General features: G+C 39.8%; 1 protein-coding gene across 1 annotated transcript; it reads right to left on the bottom strand.

The window, feature by feature from the left end:
• Positions 1–5,206: 5,206 nt before the first annotated feature.
• On the bottom strand, positions 5,207–20,595 carry LOC107290048 (cytohesin-1; the record flags this gene model as incomplete). The annotated part of the gene is made up of 5 exons (XM_015818890.1): positions 5,207–5,827; positions 6,842–6,996; positions 8,554–8,625; positions 11,339–11,415; positions 20,425–20,595. Coding segments are annotated over 5 exons (554 nt in total), but the record flags the coding sequence as incomplete, so codon positions are not given.
• Between the last annotated feature and the right edge of the window lie 158 nt (positions 20,596–20,753).

The raw sequence follows: 20,753 nt of genomic DNA, 5'->3' as shown, positions 1-20,753 counted from the left end.
AAAAATCAATTCTGAAACCACACAATTTTTTAATTTATTTTTTTTTGCTTTGATGGGTAATCTGTGCTCTCATTCAAAGGGATTCACATCCTCTCTTCTCACTTCCTGTGTTTCCAGTAGGTTAGGCTATTAAATAAACAAAACTGCTGCCATGCCAGCATTAAGAGTTTGGAAGGCAGTGGATGCTTGCCACCATAATGAGCACAGATATAGAGAGCAAGTTATTAACTTTTTATGGAGATGAGAAAGGATAAGTTTTCCAGTTCATGGAGAATGGATAAGACTGGTTGGCATAGATACCTCACTTTCTATGCTCAGCTAATTGGCCATAAAGGCTTATTTTGCTGGCAGTTTTCTTGAGCTTCTGTAAATATGCTCATCCTTAGAACACCCTGTTGCCAAAATAGAGCTGAAGTGGTAAGAGCAGCCAAAATTAATGTTGGACAAGCTTTAAAAGAAATTCAGAAGGGTTGGAAAACCAAAATTCTTGTCATCTAAAGATAGCCATGGAGAATCAAAGTACATAGATTTGCTCCTTAACTCTTTTTTAACTAAGGAGTTTTCAATGGAAGATTACTTTGGGAAATGGAGCCATGCAAATTTCATGTACAAGCATCATCTCTCTATAGATACCCATCATTCTCTCCATAATTGTTCAGGAAGCACTCTAAACTTTACTTTTTTTAAAAAAAAATACCAATTTAAAATTAAGTTTTGACTGGGAAATACTAGTCCCAACACATCTTGAAGGAATCAAACAGGTGAAAAACCAATGCAAGCCATTATTCTTCCTCTGTCTATCCTAGATCTCTCTTCACGCAATTGTCCTAAACAGCATCCAAATGAAGCTCTTAAAATAAATGCTGGATTATTGGAACATTATTAATGGAATTGTACATGAGATGTATAGATATAGCCCTCCTGATTTTCTCCACTGCGCCTTCCGTCATTCCCTACCTCGCATAAAATTTCAATTGAGGAGAAAAAAGCATATTAATTACACATCTTTGGATTGGAAGTGCTAGATGTACCTTTAATTAAAGTCCCTGCATAATCTTTGGTACTGTTCAATATGATTGATAAACAAACAAACAAACACATAGGGCTGACTCATGTGATGAACAGTTAAGGGAACCAGTTATCCCTAGGTATGGCTAGCCTAATAAAGAGAAGGATTAGTGGTGACATGTCTTCCAGTATTTGAGGGACAGTCACAGAGATGAAGGGGTAGAGTTATTCTGCATAGCATCTAAGAGCAGGACAAGAAGCAGTAGTAGGTGGAAGTTCATTAAAGAGAGATCAAACTTCGGACTAAGGAGAAATTTCCTTACAGTGGGAACAATTGATCAATGGAATAGCTTGCCTCCTGGAGCTGAAGGTGCTCCATCGCTGCAGGTTTTCAAGAAAAGATTGGGCATCCATTTGTATTGGGTGGTATAAAAATTCCTATCTTGGGCACGGGGTTGGACTGGGTAGACCTTCCAGCCCTGATTCTATGATCTGAAGGAAACAAAGAGTTTTTCATATAAAGAAGCAGCTTTGCATGTAGGTATCGAGTGAGGTACTGTACAGTATGAATCAACACAACACTCCCCCTGTCCCAATTATCAACTTACACTTTCTAGACATGATTTCTTTGTGAATACTAAAGGCCATTTCACACAAAAAATTGAATTCCAGGTAAGCAATTCTGAATTGTACAGTTCTCATTCTAAACAGGATCTGGAATAGTAGTGATGACAATTCAAAAATCACACTTTGCTGCCATCTTCAGGTAATGAACCAGGCATGAGTTTCAAAAAGTACATTTGAGGAAATACACATAATACACACAAGCACTCATTTCCTGAGTGTCTTTAATAAACAAAGGTCCATAACTTGAATCAGGGAGCTACAAAACTGATTTCAAGTTCAAGTTCTGACTGGTAGTGACAGTAAAAGGAAGCTAATCACCATCAGGCATCAATCATTTCTTTTCCATTTTGCCAATGGAAATAATAAAGTGAACGTACTTGCGTGCTTGCAAGTGAAATGAGAAATGCTGCTGTAGTGATTCACACACCCTTGTATGCATAGGCAATGAATCAGAGGTTTGGGTTTTGGTAGAAAAAAAAATCACTTCCAAAACCATACAATATATCTGTTTTGGTGGGTCTGCTTAGCGATACTAAACACAGTGAGTGTCTTGAGATTTAATTCCTGGCCAACTCCTGCACTGAAACCATGGACTGGTTTCTGTCAGAACATGTTGAGTTTTGGACAAGGTAGACTAATAATATGTCTTTCTTTCTTTCTTTCTTTCTTTCTTTCTTTCTCTTTCTTTCTTTCTTTCTTTCTTTTCTTTCTTTATTTTTCTTTTCTCTTTCTTTTCTTTTCCTTTCTTTCTCTCTCTCTCTCTCTCCCCCCTTTTCCTTTCCTTTCTCAAGCATTTCTTTACATATTGTAAGCAAACTAGGAAACAAAGTTGGCTCATTAACACTTCCCCCCCCCCCTTTTAAATGATCTGGGAAACTGGAGGGAATGGAGGATGTAGCTCTAACTCTGAAGAGTCACCCCTCAACACCCCCTCCTCCCTGTAAGTAAATTAATATTTGTATTTAACTTGGCATGCCAAGTGATATGGCATTGGCTACTCAACTTTCTAGGTAGTTTACAATACTGCAACGCTTCACAATTTATTCTTTAGAACCCAACCGTGTGTTCACTAGATGTGCTGGACTACAACAGCCAGCATTCCGAGACAGCATTGCTGACTCCCTTGCCTGGTTCCTTACGGAACTTCAGCTGCTCTAAATGGTCATCTCATTTCAGCATCTATTTTGAAAGGCATCCAGGATGGGGTAAATTTAAGATTATGTCATGTCTGCATGCAAAAGCATAATCAGCAGCCACTCAGTTGAAAATGTTCTGGAAGGCAAATCTTCCCTTTGGGCAGCCTGCTCTCCCTGGTGCCCCAGCTGAGAGTCCATGTCTTCTGCCTCAGGCTGGTGAAATCTACTTTTTTCATCTCCACAACCCCCAAGAGGTCAACAAGTAAAATTTTGAATGTGGAAAGAGGATGTGCCAACTCAAAGATTTTCTATACAAACATCCATTCCCAACTACCTTTCCACTCATCCCCACTTTCTTAATTTCAGCATTTTAATTTAGTGGGCTGTTGTGAGATGCTTGGGAGTCAGAAACTCTTGCTGATTTATTTCCAATTACCCAAAGATGGTCTAGCACAGGGGTAGGCAACCTTGGCTCTTTTATGACTCGTGGACTTCAACTCCCAGAATTCCTGAGCCAGCCACACTGAGGGGAAAGGGACAGGTTTCCAAGCTGAGCCATGCTGGCTCAGGAATTTTGGGAGTTGAAGTCCACGAGTCATAAAAGAGCCAAGGTTGCCTACCCCTGGTCTAGCATATTACAGTTTCCTGTTTGCCTGCTCCAAGTATAAGCACTGCCCTTGTTAGCTCTAAAGGAACCTGGTTATTTTCTTTTCTTGGCTGAGTGGGAAACTTCCTGCCTCCATCTTGCAACTCTGCATTTTATTTAAATTACATACAGTAGCACTGAAATGTTGTAAGACTTCAACAATTATCTTAGTTCTTGTATGCAAGATGGCAAGTAATATATAAATCCCACCAGCAGACAAGTCTGCACATGCTGAAAAGCTCATCATTTCTGTATCGGTGGATATACCATATTTTTAATCTCACATAATTATTTAAATAGACATCTCTCAGTATAAGGTGCAAATCAGGAAGACTTACATCCAACAATGGACTCCAACTCATCCTGCCAACATCCTCCAAAGCCATTAAGATTTGCTTAGACCCACCTCAATGTACTATTTTTTTCCCCAACAACAGGCAACCCTAGGATTAGCTGGCAATAACCTCATGCAAAAACATCGTTGCTGGGATTCCAAATTAATTCAATCTCATTATCCCGGTTTACCCAGCTAGAAGAAGACCTTCTCCGTCACGTTACTTCATACGATTTTGATTTTGCAAATTCAAAGAGGCTGCCCACATTATCTGGCCCCTAATCAGAAAGAGCCAGATTCTTTTTTTTTTTTTTGGGTGCAAAACAATCCTCAGAACACAGAATGTGCTTAATTGTCGGCAGAAGAACACAAGCAGGAAAAGATAAATGTAAGCCAGATGTGAGTTCAATGTTTATTTGCTGCAGGTGCTCTGTGCTAAATCACAAAGTTGTGGGAAATTAAAAGTTCCAAACCAGCCCTGAAAAAACAGATTCAAAACAAAATTATAACCCAACTGTTTGACCTGTAATATCTTTCACTCTCCCCATTTTCCCCTTGTGCTACAGCAATATGCAGGAATCCTGTCGTGTTTCATAAAAACAATCTTTAAAACAAATACAAAATAATCTCAAGGGGTAAGAAATCTGTACAGATAGTATCTACATCTCAGATAAATAGACTGATACACAGAGGGGTTTGGAAGCTTGGAGAACTGGGTGAGGAATCAAGAGTTCCCCAAAATTTTGCAAGGGAAGGCAGCCTTCTTTGTATCTCTCTTCCCCACCCCCACAAACCTAATTGCAAACATTAGCAAGCAAACCCACCCCCACCAAATCCCTAATCTCTTACTTGTGCTTCACTCAGGGTCAAGGACTACTACATCCACTGTTCCAAGGCAACCTCAGCTGAACTAATCCGGCCCCATCCCTGCCAAAAAAGAACTGCAACAGGACTGATCAGAAAGACACCCACCAGGATGTGTGCTTTACCCTTCCTTATTATTGGAAGTTTTTTTTTTCTTCTTCCTTAAACTCTGCTATTCTGGGGGCCATTATTCCAATGCTAAATAAAAAAAAAGAGGGTGGAGATTTCAAAGCCAGCAGTTGAGTGGGGCAGTCCCCACACGTTGTTGGCAAAATCTTCCTGCAAAGCATCAATATTAATCACACAATCGGCTTGCCCATTTCTGCAAGCTTGTGAACTGGCTTGCAGCAATCACAAGAACAACCTAAAGCAGGTGCCCTCTAGAACGAGGACAGTGGAAATCCTGGAGATGGCAGCCTTGCACTAGGCCACTAATCCAGGCCTTGGAGCAGACATCGTGATTGCTCAATACTCCTAATGGTTAATTATAAAAAAAGTGAAAGAGGATCCCAGCTAATCATGCCTAACAGACCACACTGGCTGAATCGCTTTGGGAACAGAAGCCATCAATCTTGCTTGACTAACAAATAAAAAATAAAGGCAATATGGAGTGTCTCTGGAATCTCCAGGCTTCAAAGCTAGCATGTCTGCTCTATAGATCAATGTATACCTTTAAAGGTCCATGGTCCACTCCTGGTGCTTGGGCTTTAGAGAGTAGCAACAGCAACTTAAAATAGAGTTACATCCCCTTAGGGGTGTATACTGCATGATGCGCTCTACCTCTCCATTAGCTCACACAATGAACAAATCAACTATGATAGCCCAAAAGACTCTCGCCACTTTCTCTTCTGGTCACATGCACTGCAGAAGATGCAGTGGGGTTCAGGTTGCCAAGATAAGAAGCTGGCATTCTTCCTAGGAAAGAAGTTAGTGAATTGGTGGCTGCCATCAGCTTAGCGCCCCCTTCCCTTCTTCCTGCTCCCAAACAGGAAAAGAATAGCAAAAGCTGAAGCTGGTCTCCTGAGGGTAGCAATAGAGAGCAGACAATCTAGTGCAGCCTCTCGTCCCCCACCCTCAGGAGATGGAGAGGTATTCCCTGCAAAAGTTCACCACCACAGAGTTAGACAAGATGACTAATGTCGCTTGGTGGAGGAAACCTTCTTCTTGCGTGCAGCAAGCATCTCGTAGAAAGGGTCCCGGCTGATTGCAGCTCTGAAGAGAGAAAAATGGAGCAGGGGAAAAAAAGATAATTAAACTCTTAGAAGGCTTCCCAGCAAGATTTAAACAACCAAGGCTCAGAATGGCTTCAACTTCTTTCCTAACTCTTTAAGGAAAGTCTGTCTTCACCGGGCGTTCTCCCACCTAACAAGAAGATCACCGGATCACTTTTTTAGGCTACAAAAAAGCCAAACGTTTTATTATGATTTCATTAAGGATTGTCCTACCTCGTTTTCTCTTAATCAGAGCATTACAGGTAGTCCTTGACTTACAACTACAATTGGGACTTGAATTTCCATCGTAAATCGTTGCACTTGTAAATTGTTGCATGACAGGTTCCGATTTTACACCCATCTTTAATGCAATAGTAAGTCGAGTCACACGGTTATAAGTGTGAATCCTGCTTAAAATTGCAGATCATAATCAAGAGACTGGAGGATACCAATAAAGGAGAAAATGTGTAGCCCAGGGTTGAAATGAGGGATCCTTCATGCTCTCTGAACTTGGTTGTTTTCTTGCAGATGTTTCATTATCCAAACTAGTAACATCAACTGTTGACGTTGCTTAGTTTGGGTAATGAAATATCTGCAAGAAAACAAGCAAGCTCAGAGAGAACCAAGGACCCCTGGCTGCAGGGTGCTGCAACTAGTCATAAATGTGAGCCAGTTGCCCGAATTGAGATCATGTGACCGCAGGGGTGGGATAATGGGCATAAGTTTGAATTTAGGCCATAACCAATTTTTTTTTGGGGGGGGGGGGCTGTCATTAATTCAAAATGTCATTAAGCAAATAGTTGTAAGTCAAGGACTACCTGTATCCCTACAAGCCTATTGACAAATATTGGCAAAAATCTAATGCTGCTCCCCTCTCCCCAATTTCAGGTTCTTCTTTGGCAAGAGATTTATACTTCCTCTTACTGCTTCCCCATCAAAAATCTGAATTATGCACGAAATTCTAGTAAATTCCCATATTGCTTCAAATACTGGCCATTCCCTTCTTCCATCTCACTTGATGCATTTGATCCACTCTTCCTTCTCTTCTGTAGTGGGTGCCGAGATGCGATACACAGTGTGGTTTCCTTCTACCACACGTCCGTCTGCCTCCGTCTTACATGCTTTGATGACCTGGTCCTTATTGTCAGGGATATACAGTTCAAAGCAGTTCTGCAAGAAGGACATGTCAAAACTTATTGCTGCACTTCATTAAAAATGAAGTCAGAAATGTTAACACAGAGAATTCAGTTGACAGAAAAGTCACAAGTTTTCTGCAGCAAATATCAGTTCCATAAACCACTTCTGTTAGCTGAAGTAGGAAGATGCCAATTCAACATAGTTTCCTATGTAATCCAAAATGATAAATTATGATTCCCAATTAAACCATCAATATTAATCTTGAATCAATCGCTGTGGCTTATTCCAAAACTCATCGTATTAATTTCCAAATTCAGTTGAAACAGGAAACTATAGTTAAAAGGCTTTCCAATTTGATTGCTCCTCCATTGGCGGCGTGAACAAAAGAAAACCTGTTAAGTGTTGTCAAGAAGTGTCTTCGTCTCTTCTTTTATTAAGCCAAAGTCAGATTATACCAATTTATAGAAATGCTAATGTGGCATCAACATAGTAGCTCAGATACTACAGAGTTCATCTTTATACTGGGCAACCATTTCAGAACAGTGCATATCAGAGTTGTCAGAAATCATTTGGAATGCTTGGAAACATGAGCAGATCACCTCCTCCTTAAGGTAACTAAATCTCTTTTCAGGCTACAGTGCAAGATACAGCTACATTAAAGAAGTGCTGCTCCCTTTGTTTATTTATTTATTTATTCAATTTTTGAACCACCCATCTCGCTCAGAGAGAGAGAGAGAGCAGTTAGAAACAGTGTTAAGCTATTAAAAAAATGTTTTACCTGCTGGGATGAAGGAGGAAGTAACTTCTTTTTTTCTTTTTCTTTCCCTTTTTTCCACACACCCCATTTTTCTTTTCTTTGTAATTTTTGTAATTTGCAGTGATGTTTATCTTTTATATGTATAATTCTTAATAATGTTATTTGTATTAAAAAAGTAAATGCTCCCTTGTATTAAAGAAGTACTGTTCCCTCATGATCTATTCTAGAACATCTCTTCCAAATCACTTCTGAAGTATGGACAGCCTCAGGTTTTGTGCACTAAAATAAAATATTCTAAAAAACAACAACAACCCACCACCTTAAGAATCATCTGATCAAGATTTATTATAAAATAGATCAAAGGCAGCAAAGGTAGGGCTTGAAAATGTTGTGGGTAAGACCTGGCCAATTCTCAGAAGTCTATTTTCTTCCTCTGTAGGATTTCCCTGAGCTGTGGGGGTCTCATGCATAATTTTCCTTCTCTCGTTGAGTAAACAGAAATAGAACCAGTTCTACAATGTAGGCAAGCCTGCTTAATAACTCATATTTCAGGGTTTCTCCCACTTTTCTTGAATTCTCTCTCATTTTCTTTTAAAGCATGCAGAACAGCAACAATGAGGGCTTGGGAGAGTTTTCTGGGAGATTCATTTTGGTTTTGAATAACGATTTCCTACCTTTATGCATACACTAGAATTTTCATTTGCTTCCAACAAGAAACTATGCTTTCAACTCTTAGTAACCATAGTAAAACAAAAAACAAAAAGGAACGAAAGGTTGCAAAAAAAGTGACCTCACCCCATTTCACAACAGTCTCCAGGCTTAGTATTACTCACCGGCTTCTTAGAATCTTCGACCTCACGGATGCTTAGATTCTCCAGTGGAATAATGCCTCTCGGTTCCTTGTCCTGCAAGATGGTCAGATTTGAATCCATAAATTATCTTCTCAGTTGTAACACATGCTACAAAGTTCATTCATCACAAAGCTAAGTGGGGAAAACCTCCTCTCTCAGACAAATATATCCAGATAAATGCTTTAAAGACAAAACTTTCAGTGAGGAGGCCAAAGGCATATACTGTATCATAATAAAGTAAGGAGAAAATGGCATGAAAAAGGCCACAAATATATTGGCGAACAATCTTTTCTGGTTTTCGTGGTAGTATTTGGGCTCTCTCCCATTCCAATAGATTTTAGCACAACAGTTTATGCTAAATATTCCAATCTTATGTTAAAATAAGACTTCACGTTGAGGCTCACCATTTAGAGTAGCGCCAGAGCCAGATTTCCGGTTTTGCAACACAGCTGAGGGATTGCAGGGCTCCACACCCCATGGCTGAATTCATCCTGCCAGGGGACCCTAAATGGGTCTAAAGTCGCCCTGAAGAGGCGACGGAGGAGCCCCCCCATTGATCACGGAAAGACGGTTGATCCGGGGGAAGCCCTCCAAACCGACAGAAGAAAGGCTAGCTGCACTTCGGTGACTAGCCCAAGCTACCGGCAGCCAAAGTCCAAAAGCACCAGCTAGAATAGATTGTGAACAGCATGTTGGAAATTGGATGAGAATATCGATCTTTTCTCTAATCTTGCAACTGATTTCCTGGAAAAGTTCCCCAAGAAGCAAAAATCCTCTGAAAGTGAGAAGGAGGGGGAACGCCCCACCCTTCCATAGACGGAAGTGGCTCTAATTTTTTGAGGAACAGAAACATATTAAAATGGAATTTAATATAAAGCTATGGTCTGGATAAACCTGAAAATTGTGGAAATTGTTAAGATCTTCCCTTTGAAAATGTATTGATGAAATTACAAGAAAATAATTTTTTGTCTTAAAAGTTGGAAAATGGATAGCTACTGACAACTAGTGGTGGATTACAGTATAAAATTATAGCTGTTTTGGCTCAGAAACTGGCAAGATGCCCAGAAACAGATAACAACCTGTCCCTTTGATCCTCAGTGACTCTCAGCTAAACAGAGAACAGCTGGGAACAGAGGAGAGAAAATGCATTGAGCTATCTACTACAGACTGAGAACTATAAAAATTGCTGACCTTCCTGGATTATAAACAGTTACTGAGCTGTGATCTTTAGGCTCAAGAATTGTCTGCAGAGAAAGAAAACCTTGACTTTTGGCTACTTTTCTAGGGGCGAAGCTCCTAAATTGCTTTTAGGTAGTTGAACATTTTGGACTGCAAATGTTGGCTGATTGATAATTGTAGGACCCCTGAGCAGAAGAACCGTTATAAAATATTGCTTTTAGTGGTGGATTGATAATTGGAAAAGTATTGGACCATAAAGGCCATACATAAAGATAAGAATTATACAAGACTTTGTTGTTTGGACTTAAGATTGGGGATTATGGTACCTGTGAAAGATTATTTGGAGGGGGGAGATAAAATGGATGTTGCATACCTAACTAAAATGGTAGGAAACCACACCCAAGATTCTTTTCTGAAACTCCCAGCCTGGAACATCAGAGATCTGCAGGAGTAATACTTCAAGACAAGGCAAATATCTTCCAAGAGGAAATGCATGCTATGTTCCAACTAATTCAAATGACAATTGTTTCAAATCATGATGAGATTAAAAATAATTTAGATGATATAAATGAACACATCTTTAACCTAAACTTACAACTAAAAAACTCTCAGAAAATGATGATTTAAGAATGAACAAATAAACCAGACAATAGAACACAAATCAGAAGAAACTGACCCAAAGATGGAGGCTATAAACAAAAGGAATTACAGCTTAACACAGCCAAAGAAAAATCTGCAAGATTCTGTTATAATATTGGAAAAGGAAAAAGCATCTTATTTTTCAGGACTTCAAAATAAACAGAGGACAAGAAAGAAGACCTGAAAAAATGGATTATAGAGATGCCAGCAGAACCACTAGAGTTTGGGAGACAAAAAATGAAAAGAGAAACTGAGGGAGAAGGAAAGTGGAAGCTCTTTAACAAATATAAATGGGTGAAACTTCCCCTCAAAGGTACTCCACCTAATCTGTGATTTATAAGTAGTATAGCATTTTTTTTTCTTTTATGAGATGAGAAATATAAAAATACTGGGATGGTTTATGTGAATGAAATGTCTGGATATTTAAATGTAATTAATTTTGAGAAAAGTATAATTGACAAGAATGTTTTAAATATTGAGGGGAAATTAAGCTTAAATAAGAACTTCAAAAACATGACTGATAGCGATTTAATAAAATAACTCTTTGCAAATACAATTGAAACATAAGCTGATTAGAAAAGATGTTATACACTGATATTGATGTTATTTGTATAAACACTAGGAAAATGTTTTCATTCAACTTTGTCTGTATCAAAAATACTAAGAATTGTACTTACTCAATGTTGGCAAAAGGAAAATATTATTGGAAGAAGAGAAAATCAAGGAAATGTATCACTAGCTAGTATGTTGATTATGGAATCATAGAAATTAACGATTATTGATTGTTGTTAAATATATGAACCCAGACAACAGTTGTTTACAAAGCACTAAAGACTGTTATTGTAAAAAATTAATAAAAATATATTTTTAAAAAATAGAGTAGCACCAGAGCCACCCTGGGTTGTACTTGGGTACACCTGCACAAATGGTATTAGTCTGGAACACTCACCGTGGTGTACTCAAAGTAGTAAAGGCAGTTGTCTGTCAAGATGAACCAGCGTCGCTTCCACGTCTTCACTCGGCCACCTGCACAAGGGAGAAGCAAGCTTGACAATGCTTGCCCAGGCCAAAAAACTGGCTATGGACACAAGAGCAGCTAAGGCAAAGGCAGAGCTACAGCCTACAGGCACAACAGACAGTAGCCGAGCACATAATTGTCAAGAGCGCAAGCAGAGCCAGCCCCACACCAGAGCAGCAGGTGGCTTCCAGCTGAGCATGACAGCTTGGGGAAGTGGAAAAGGTTGCATTGGTCAACCCTAATATATGCTACTGAACAAACCTGCATCTGCTCTGCACAAGGATGGAGAAAAGGCAACATATTTCCACTAAGATATAGGCTTAGACTTACTATGAGTAAAGTCTACACTTTAGCCAGATCCTCAGATGAAGGTGCTCTCTAGGATTCCACCTGACTCTAGAAAGCCCAACCTACACCACCCCTTCACCTCTTACTTCATAAACAACCCTTTTTATTATAGGTGAAAGAACAGGGAATTATTTACACTCTATGATAATTTGGCAGCCAGGAAACAACCTTTTTGATCTTGATGCTTTCAGCCCTACCTGACCATGACATACTATTATATTTTAAGATTCAATAAGCTAGGATAAGAAAAGGTCCTTGATCAAAAAGGGTGACAGGAATAGCTATCCCCACCCCATGTGCCTTCAAGATGCAATAAGGCTTCTGGATTTGTGAAACATTATTTGTGCCCCATGCAGAAAAAAGGAAGCAACTAAAGGGTGTGATATTGGAATTTGGTCTTAGTTTCTTTCAACTCCATGCCTTCTAAATGTCTTATATTACTATCTCAGCCCTATGATTCCCATTTTCCCAGCCTAAGACAGCAGTCCAAATCACCCAAAGGGTACCAGATGGACAAACATTATCTCAGGTAAACAGGTTATTTTCAAATGAGATTTCCCCACATAGATGGGAGATATGTCTACAAGGGAGTTGGCTCAAATTAACACCTATTATGGATATGTATATGGAGATCTCCTTTCTTTTTCCTAATACTAAGTTCCTCACAGGTAAAACAATCTGGCTTCACCAGTTGCTAAACAACCTGTTTACTCCCCCAGTGTGTTTCAGATATTTATCCTTTACCAAGGAACACTCCAAAACAGAAGCTCAGTGGAAAAGACATAAATCCTGTCAGCTTACTTCATAGCAATTCATTGGTTCTTTCTGGGTTTTTTTCCCCCCTTTTCTCCAACTAAACCATGCCCACAATTAGCCAATAGCTTTATTCTGAAAATCAAATCGATGTCAATGGGAAGATTCAGATTGAGGGAAGCACATTACTTTTGGCAAACTGTGGGAAAATATTTTAAAAAAACTGACCTCAGGTTTTGTCAGAGATTCAGAAACGTGGAAGGAATCAGTACAAATAGATACTATTCTGAACACTTATTTCCCAGCGAGACCACCAAGGTTACTTCCATCCACAACTGCCTGCCTTCACTCATTAAAGGACAGAAGTTTTCACAGCCCCCTTGGGCTGGTCTAGCCAGCTTATGCAAGGGGGGGTGTCCTGTGGTTCCAAGAGGCAGAGTAAAGTTGAGAAGAGAAGAGGCAAAATTAGCTCAATCAGCAGTGGCTACTCTGGCAAACCCAGAATAGCAGAGTTGAGCCAACCAGAGATTACCAGGCACAAAAATATAAAGACCCACTCAGGGAGATCCTGACCGCCACATATAGGCACAGACAACAAGACTTCATTCAAGCAACATAAAAGCAAAAACAGAAAGGGACAATGGTGGATGGAAGAAGCCAATTGCTCCAGATAATGTGTGCTACAGTCCCCAAGGAACCTAGAAACCTTCAAGTGTTGCGAGTCCCTCATATCATGGAATGACCAACTTCATCACAAGTCAATATATTAAATAAAGGCAAAGAAAACAAAACCTCCTCAGGAGAGCCGATTGGTAAGCTCAGAAATTCTCCAGCTGTATCCTCACAAGTATTTGACAGTAGTGTTTTGCCCATTTCCTTTCACTGTAGACAAAACTCACCCAGGTGGACAAACAACCTGTGCCAGCAGAAGACAACTTCCAGAAGAGCCCACCAGAAAAGAATGCAGTGAGATACGTAGCTTCTAAGGAACAATAGGCCAGCCACCTTTAAACTGAGGATTTCATTAAACAGAAAGAGAAGTGAATTGTCCACAATGATATTATAACCAAGACCAACAATTGAGGATCAGGGCCTTGGATGAAGAAGATGGTGATTAAAGGTTTTTTTTAATGTATGTGCCCCAAATTGTGAACTGAAAAGCAAAATGTGAAAAGATCTATCATTTCACCTCCCCTCCTTTTTTTCTTAAGTTCTTAAACTGAAGCTCTTGTTTAGGGGATGGCAGACTTACATTTGTCAATTTCAAAACACCCTTGAACTTGGGTGAATATGTAAATAAATTCTAGAGTTCCAGTGTGTAATTAGAGGGACAGAAACCACCAGCAGGTTTTAGCCATCTTTTTCCAAATGTTATCTTTTGAACAATTGAGCAACTGTAAGTATTTCTTGAATCCCAATTCAAGAAATACCCTCGCTTCAGAGAATTCCAATTTGCTACCATATATACAGCAGAGAAATGCTGAGGGGACAGTATTATATCTGAAGGTTACAAGCCAAGAACATTTATGGATAATAACTGACAGAGTTTAAAAAAAATCCCAAAGAGTTTCTTGCTGTCAACTATTGTTCATCCTTATTTTCAATTCAGACATGGCAATTCTAATAGCTGGGGTATGTTTTTAATGACCTAGGGCAGGGGTAGGCAACCTTGGCTCTTTTATGAGTCTTGGACTTCAACCCCCAGAATTCCTGAGTCAGCATGGCTCAGCTTGGAAACCTCTCGCTTTCCTCTCAGTGTGGCTGGCTCAGGAATTCTGGGAGTTGAAGTCCACAAGTCATAAAAGAGCCAAGGTTGCCTAACCCTGACCTAGGGAGACTCCTACAGTAAAAGATATACCTACATTTCTTTTACTTACATACTATTTTAACCCTTCAGGTTATAAACCACTCAATACAGTTATAGTTAATGCTAATATGATTAACAAATTTTGGGACTCCATCCTTTTGGCTACAAATTCATTGTTTGGCATTAATGAAACCTCTGCCTTCATCAGCCAGGCATCTCCAGGGATGCTGATACTCTAAAATAACCATGCAGGCTGAAAATTACTGGAGTTAGTCTTAACTCATTGGGCAGACTCCTGGTTGGGGAAGGTCCTGATCCTGTTCTTATTCCATGTCCATAAAATAAAAAGATAACCTATTTACAGGTTTATTGTAAAGATAAAAAAGGATTGTAAAACAGTTACATCCATAAATTGATCAATAAGTTAACCAATTGAAAAGAAGAACTTAAATATGCATGGTGGATTCTAGTCAGTTGGAGTGGCACTGAACCAAAAGCCCAACCTGATAAGAGATAGGATCATGGTCTTCTCTCCTCTGATCCAGTTAGACATTTTGATTCTGTGTCATCCCAACTAACTGAAAACTACCGCATATATAACTAAGGGAAGGGGTCTTCTCTGTTCCAAAAAGGACCAGAGTATGGCTAACTCATTGCCACAATCAATTAAACAACTAATATTTTATTATTCTTTTTCACACTGGCAGCATTTTTATTTTGCTTATTGATCTTGGATGAAAATTATGTATTACCAATAGGGATTCTGCATTTAAACTTGCTCTTGATTAATTGTTTCCATTCTTTGCTTCTTTTTTTAATGACAAGCAGGAAATATGTATGGGCTCCTCTTAAAAAGTATTCTCTTAGTGATACTTTTCCTGTCTAAAAGTAATGGGAGGGGGTTAGTAAAAAACATGGACTATGCTAGGGGGTTGGGGGAGAGGTGGAGAACACAACTTCTGAAAAACATATACATGGAAATTGGTAGGGCATTGTGTAGTAAATGGGGAAGAGATTCGTAATTCATCTTACAATGATTTAGGTTCATCAGCTGCATGATGCAGTGCTGATGAACAGCTGTTGGCTCTTGACACAAACAGGCAAGGTCATCTTCTAGAACAGGGGTGTCAAACTGCCAGCCCATGGGCCGGATGCGTCATGGCAAAATCGCGCCCACCCCATTGCCAGCAATGGAAAAAAAGTTGCAATACGTCACGACACATCACATGACCTTGCGAGTTTGACACCCCTGTTCTAGAAGACTCATGATGGCACTGCAACCATCAAGACTGAACTATAGCATTCTGTAAAAAGTCTCTTGAAGCAATTACATTGCTGTGAACTGCCCATTACCTAAGACTGGAATGGTAAAACAATTGTGTGAAATACATAATTTATTAATTATTTAATCTGATTAATTATTTAATCTGATTAATTATTTAATCTGATTAATTTATTAATCTGTGTTATGCTACAATTCCCAGCATCTTTCAAACTTAATGAGAAATGTTTTTTTCTGTAATATCTATCCCAGACCAGGTCATGCAACATTTTTGGGTTGAAAGTCATACTTTATTTTTAAGTATTAATTTTTTCAACCTGTGAGCACCATAGGGAAAAGTTTCAGTAATACTAAGGGCGAGGTGAGGAAAAAGAGAGAAGCTGACAATTCTGAACTCTCCCCTCTCTTTTTTATTTTTATTTTTATTTTGGAATGGGGTTAAACTTGATCCGATTATTGTTTCAATTTTTTGCTTCTTTTTTTAAGTATTACTTAAAACTTAGTATACCTGAAAAACTTCCCTATGATGCTCACAGACTGAAAAAAATAAAAATAAAAAATAAAGTATGACTCCCAACCCAAAAATGTTGTGTGACTTGTTTTGGGATAGATATACAGAAACAAAAATTCTCATTAAGTTTGAAGGATGCTGGGAGTTGTAGTTCAGCTACACTTAGCATACCATACACAATGTGTCCAAGTTACACTGAGCTCTACAAGACTTAATTTACTGATCTAGGAATCTCTTTTTGGGCAAAGCAAAGCAGAAAATGACTGTACTCTGTCAAAACTCATCATGTTTTGAGGCATAGTCTGCAGTCCCTGTTTTAGAGCATCAAAGTATGCTTAACTTTGTACCTTGGTACTCAACTGCTTTGAAACTCATTGAATTTGTTACTGAACACATTTTCACATGAAAATTTTGTCCCGATACTCATCATTTGTTTGGTACTCAACACACAAGCCAGAACTTGTCGTTGTCGGCTGCCTTGTGACTCACTACATTATTCCTAATGGGAAAATCTGTTTGGTACTCATCGTCTTTGGCACTCATCGTGTCTCCTGGAACCAATTAACAATGAGTACCGAGATACCACTGTATTTCTTGATCATACCTAAAAAACCTCTTCACATGCACATTTTGCATACATCTATATTATCTATCATCCAACTATAACCCAGAATACTTCCAAGGGGAGGTGAGCTTCCTCAAGCAAGGATATCCAGTTTACAAGCTGCCACAGGAGGAATAGTCCCCCCCCCACTTCTATCATGTCCTTCCTAGCTCCTGCCCCTATGGAAGCCCAGGCCTAGTTCTGACAACAGGAAGTACTTCAGGACTTTAGAACTTGCCATAATCACACAGAAGATATCCAGCAAGGTCAATGTGAATTTTAGAAAAGCAGGATTTTAGAGGCTAGCTATCGGATTCATGGTTTAGGAAAGTCACTGCTCTCTCTTCTCTCTCCTTTTGGTGCCCAGCAGAACACAAGCCTCTTCCTCTTTTCACCTCTGCCTCCCACCGTCCCACGTCTTCCCCTCCCCCCAGTTCCCAAGGGACTGTGCAGCTAATTAGCAATGGTGGCAACAATAGCAATACGAGTAACATCAGCAGAAAGTAAAAATAAAAGAGAACAGAAAAACAAGCAAGCACTGCAGCACGGCCTCAGCCCCAGCAAAGCTAGCATGGAGATATGGGGGTACGTACCTCCTGATGTTTGGGGGCAGGGAAAGGCAGAGCCAAAATCATGGAAACATACAAATGAGGGAAAAAGAAAATTAAAAAACAAAGGACTAAAATTTGCCCTTCGTGCACAATTCAATTGCAGTCAGCAGTGGGCATTGCCCAAGCTAAACATTTTTGAGCAAAAGGGAAAAGGAGGGAGGAAGAGCTCTCCTTAAAGGGAGCCAACATATCTCCTATCTTAATACAAAAAAAGGGCTGATAAATTTCTGGGGTTACCAGCATGCCAAGGCCATGAATGCAGCAGCCGCTGGGACACTTGATAGACAGGTTCACCTCTCCTGATTAATTCTTGCCATTGGCCATATCATGAATGTGTTTGCCACACAGTTGACTGAGGAGTTAGTGATTTTAGTACCAAGGCAGTGGTGGGTGTTAAAATGGCCTGGAGCCAGGAGACCTCTATGGGTGGATGGGAAGGGCAGCATGCATCATCAAGGGCCAAAGGGTTCAGCCAAAGAACAGCCACATGTGGAGAAAACCAGGGTTATGTCCCACACATTCAAGGCCAGTGGTCCTACCTGCTCCACCTTTGTTCTCCTGTTACCACCACCTCCTTCAACCCTCCCCTCTGGAACATAGCAAAGAGGCCTTGTTTCTCACTCGGAGTGAACGATAGAAACCTCCTCCCACTTCTCTGTCTCTGCAGGGTCAGCCTCCGTTTCCCCGTCTTTGCTGTGCTCTTAGCCACATTTTCCTGAATTGCACAATGCTGAAGTTCTCCTTTTTTTAAAATGATGTCACTGAATAGACATCATCATGACAATTCTAAAAAGATTTGGCTTATGACGACGGGGATCATCCCCACTGTGGTCGTCTCTTAGGACCTTGCTATTTGGACAAGTCTTCGGGCTACGATGTTCACTCCACTCAGAGAAAAATTCATATCTTCTAGATAAATAAATCAGGAGCATCTGTTCCACTCTCTTTTGTTGCCCCTGAGAAAAGTGAACAGAGGAAATGTCCAAACCAGGAGGCACTGCAGAACTGGATTTCAAGTGCAACGTTGGGGCTCTTGGCATTAGTACCATCACAATCTGAGCCATATTTTTAAAACAGTTGCCATAGAAGTTGAAATACAAACAACAAAACGTTCTGTCTTTGGAACTGAAGTAAATTTGGAAATTGTTTCCTGAAATGGAATATTAAATGCTGGAATTTGCATTTCACTTCTAAATCCTTATTTCTTTTGTTTCAATCAACCTCTCTTGCTAGATGGTAAGAGTCTATCCTAAACCAGGGTCATTTATATATCTAAGGGATGGCCAACGAACAACAATAGTAATAAAAGACATTGTCTTATTCTGATAATCAATTTGGCTATAATTTTACTGATTTGTCAAATTTACATAGCCACCCATCTTGCACAAAGTGACAAAATTGTGCTGTCTGTCAGTTACCTCTACCTGCTTAATCTCTTCAATGTGAAGAATCTCTTCAGAACTGGGTCCAGCAGGTAGGCCAGCCAAGCAGCCTTCAATTTTTACTCTGAGCCATAACAAAGTACAGCTTAATAATTCTGCCCAAATACTGCAGCTATTTTTTAATTTGCCAAGCGAGCTAAATATGTTTGCTCAGAAGGCACTTAAATTCCTTTTGTGCAGCTACTCAAGGTCCGTGAAATGTTTTTTCAATAAATTTTTAGGATTTGTAAAACTGAAAATGGAAGGGATTTCAATCTTCTGGTGCTTGCTGCGTAATTGAAATCAGCCATCAGATTTTCCACTATGCAATTATTTAAATGGAATGCCTTTCTATTACTCATTGAGCAGACATGATACAGATAGACTACAGCTCCATCATCCCATGGCTATGGAGGCTAGTTAGGGGGAAAGAGATTTTGAATCTAACTCCTAAAGCACCATAGCTTTCCTATTCCCATCACAGAGAATGGAAAGTCTGGACAGTTTGTTACTGAGCTAAGAGAAACCTTGCTACCTGTAATCACAATGTGTATTAATCTTATAATATATAGGATTATTATATAGGAAAATGTGGTTATTATATGCACTTGCAGTAATACACAGTTGTATTACTATTGTACAACTATATACTTACTGACACACTTATCAGTCTATCCTCAAATCTATATGAGAACAACAGGAGATACAGGTTCCATAATGGCATTAGTAAATCTACATTAGTTCTGTCATAAAACAAGATAAGAGTGATCCTTGGTCGTTTTTTGCATGCCTTGATTTAAAGAAACAGAAGAGGAGGGATAGAAAAAGTGGGGACTTAGACTCGAAACTTATTTTGGACATCAAAGCTAGATGAGTGTATGTCTTCTCTCTGGCTCAAAGCAAAGTATGAAAAGTTATGTATGTAGAATAATTTCATTAATTTAATTTAGTTAAGATTCAGCCATTATCAATTTGACTATTTAGGAGAGTTCCATTTTCAGATTTGATTTTCAGATTCCAGGTGATTTACAGTAATATTCCTACAAGAGAAAAAACAACAACTAGACAACCACCTGTTCCTCAAATAAGCCAGGAAGACTTTTTGAGCCAAATTCTGGCAATTGAAAAAACAGCTTTGAGGGAACAAGAAGAGGGAGCCAAGAGCTGCACAAGGAGAGCTGGTGAATGCATCCTAGTTGATCTGTTAACACTGTCAGTGCGTGCAGAGCTGCTATGCGTGAAGTGATGCCAGAGACTAGTCTGAAAAATGACAGTGAGAAGCAAGGGACCATAGATAAGTCTTTAGCTTCTCTGTAGGCAGCTGTAGGTGTGCATTTTGGAACTAGATTCACCTGCCATTCCCAAGTAACCTGTCCTTTCTTCCTAAGTACATTCCTTTGCCCAATTTTGGTAAGAATTGGCTGGCCAATCCCAGCTTAAGAGGGCCATAGGAAGTTACTGAGCATTGCAACCAAGACCTTCCTGACTGGAGACGCTGTTTAAGAAAAGATAATGAGAAGCTTTCAGGTTGTATAGCTGGTCCTTTATGCTGGACTGTGGCCACCGAGCCCCATGCCAAGAGACTCCTGCTGAGCTCCATGCTCCCTGCAGCCCATGCCACAGCATCAGCAGCCCAGTTCCTTGTTGGTCAGGCCTTGCCTCGTGCAGACACACACTCACCAAGCTTCAGAAGCCAGCCTTCACGGTCCGGATTAAAGAAGGTATGCGTCAAGTCATTGCCATCATCCTCGGGTATTTTGAAGGGCTCATTTTTTATGCTGTCATAGAGATTCTGGTGTGAAGGAGGAGAAACATGTGGTGGATCACTTCCACGGAAAGGCTCTGCACCACCTTTTCAATACGTACTAGTGCACTTTCTACTTCCCAAGAACCGTGACTGAGTTTGGAAGCTCAGTATTTGAGCAGGAGATATCGGGAAGACCAAGGTAGATTCAACCCTGATCTGTTCCTGGGTCCTGGGAGAGCCTGCCAGGCAGACAGACAGACAG

This window comes from Protobothrops mucrosquamatus, unplaced genomic scaffold, assembly GCF_001527695.2.
Source record: "Protobothrops mucrosquamatus isolate PMUCROS unplaced genomic scaffold, P.Mucros_1.0 scaffold814, whole genome shotgun sequence".
In the NCBI taxonomy this organism is placed as follows: domain Eukaryota; kingdom Metazoa; phylum Chordata; class Lepidosauria; order Squamata; family Viperidae; genus Protobothrops; species Protobothrops mucrosquamatus.
This window is presented reverse-complemented; position numbering and strand designations above follow the sequence as displayed.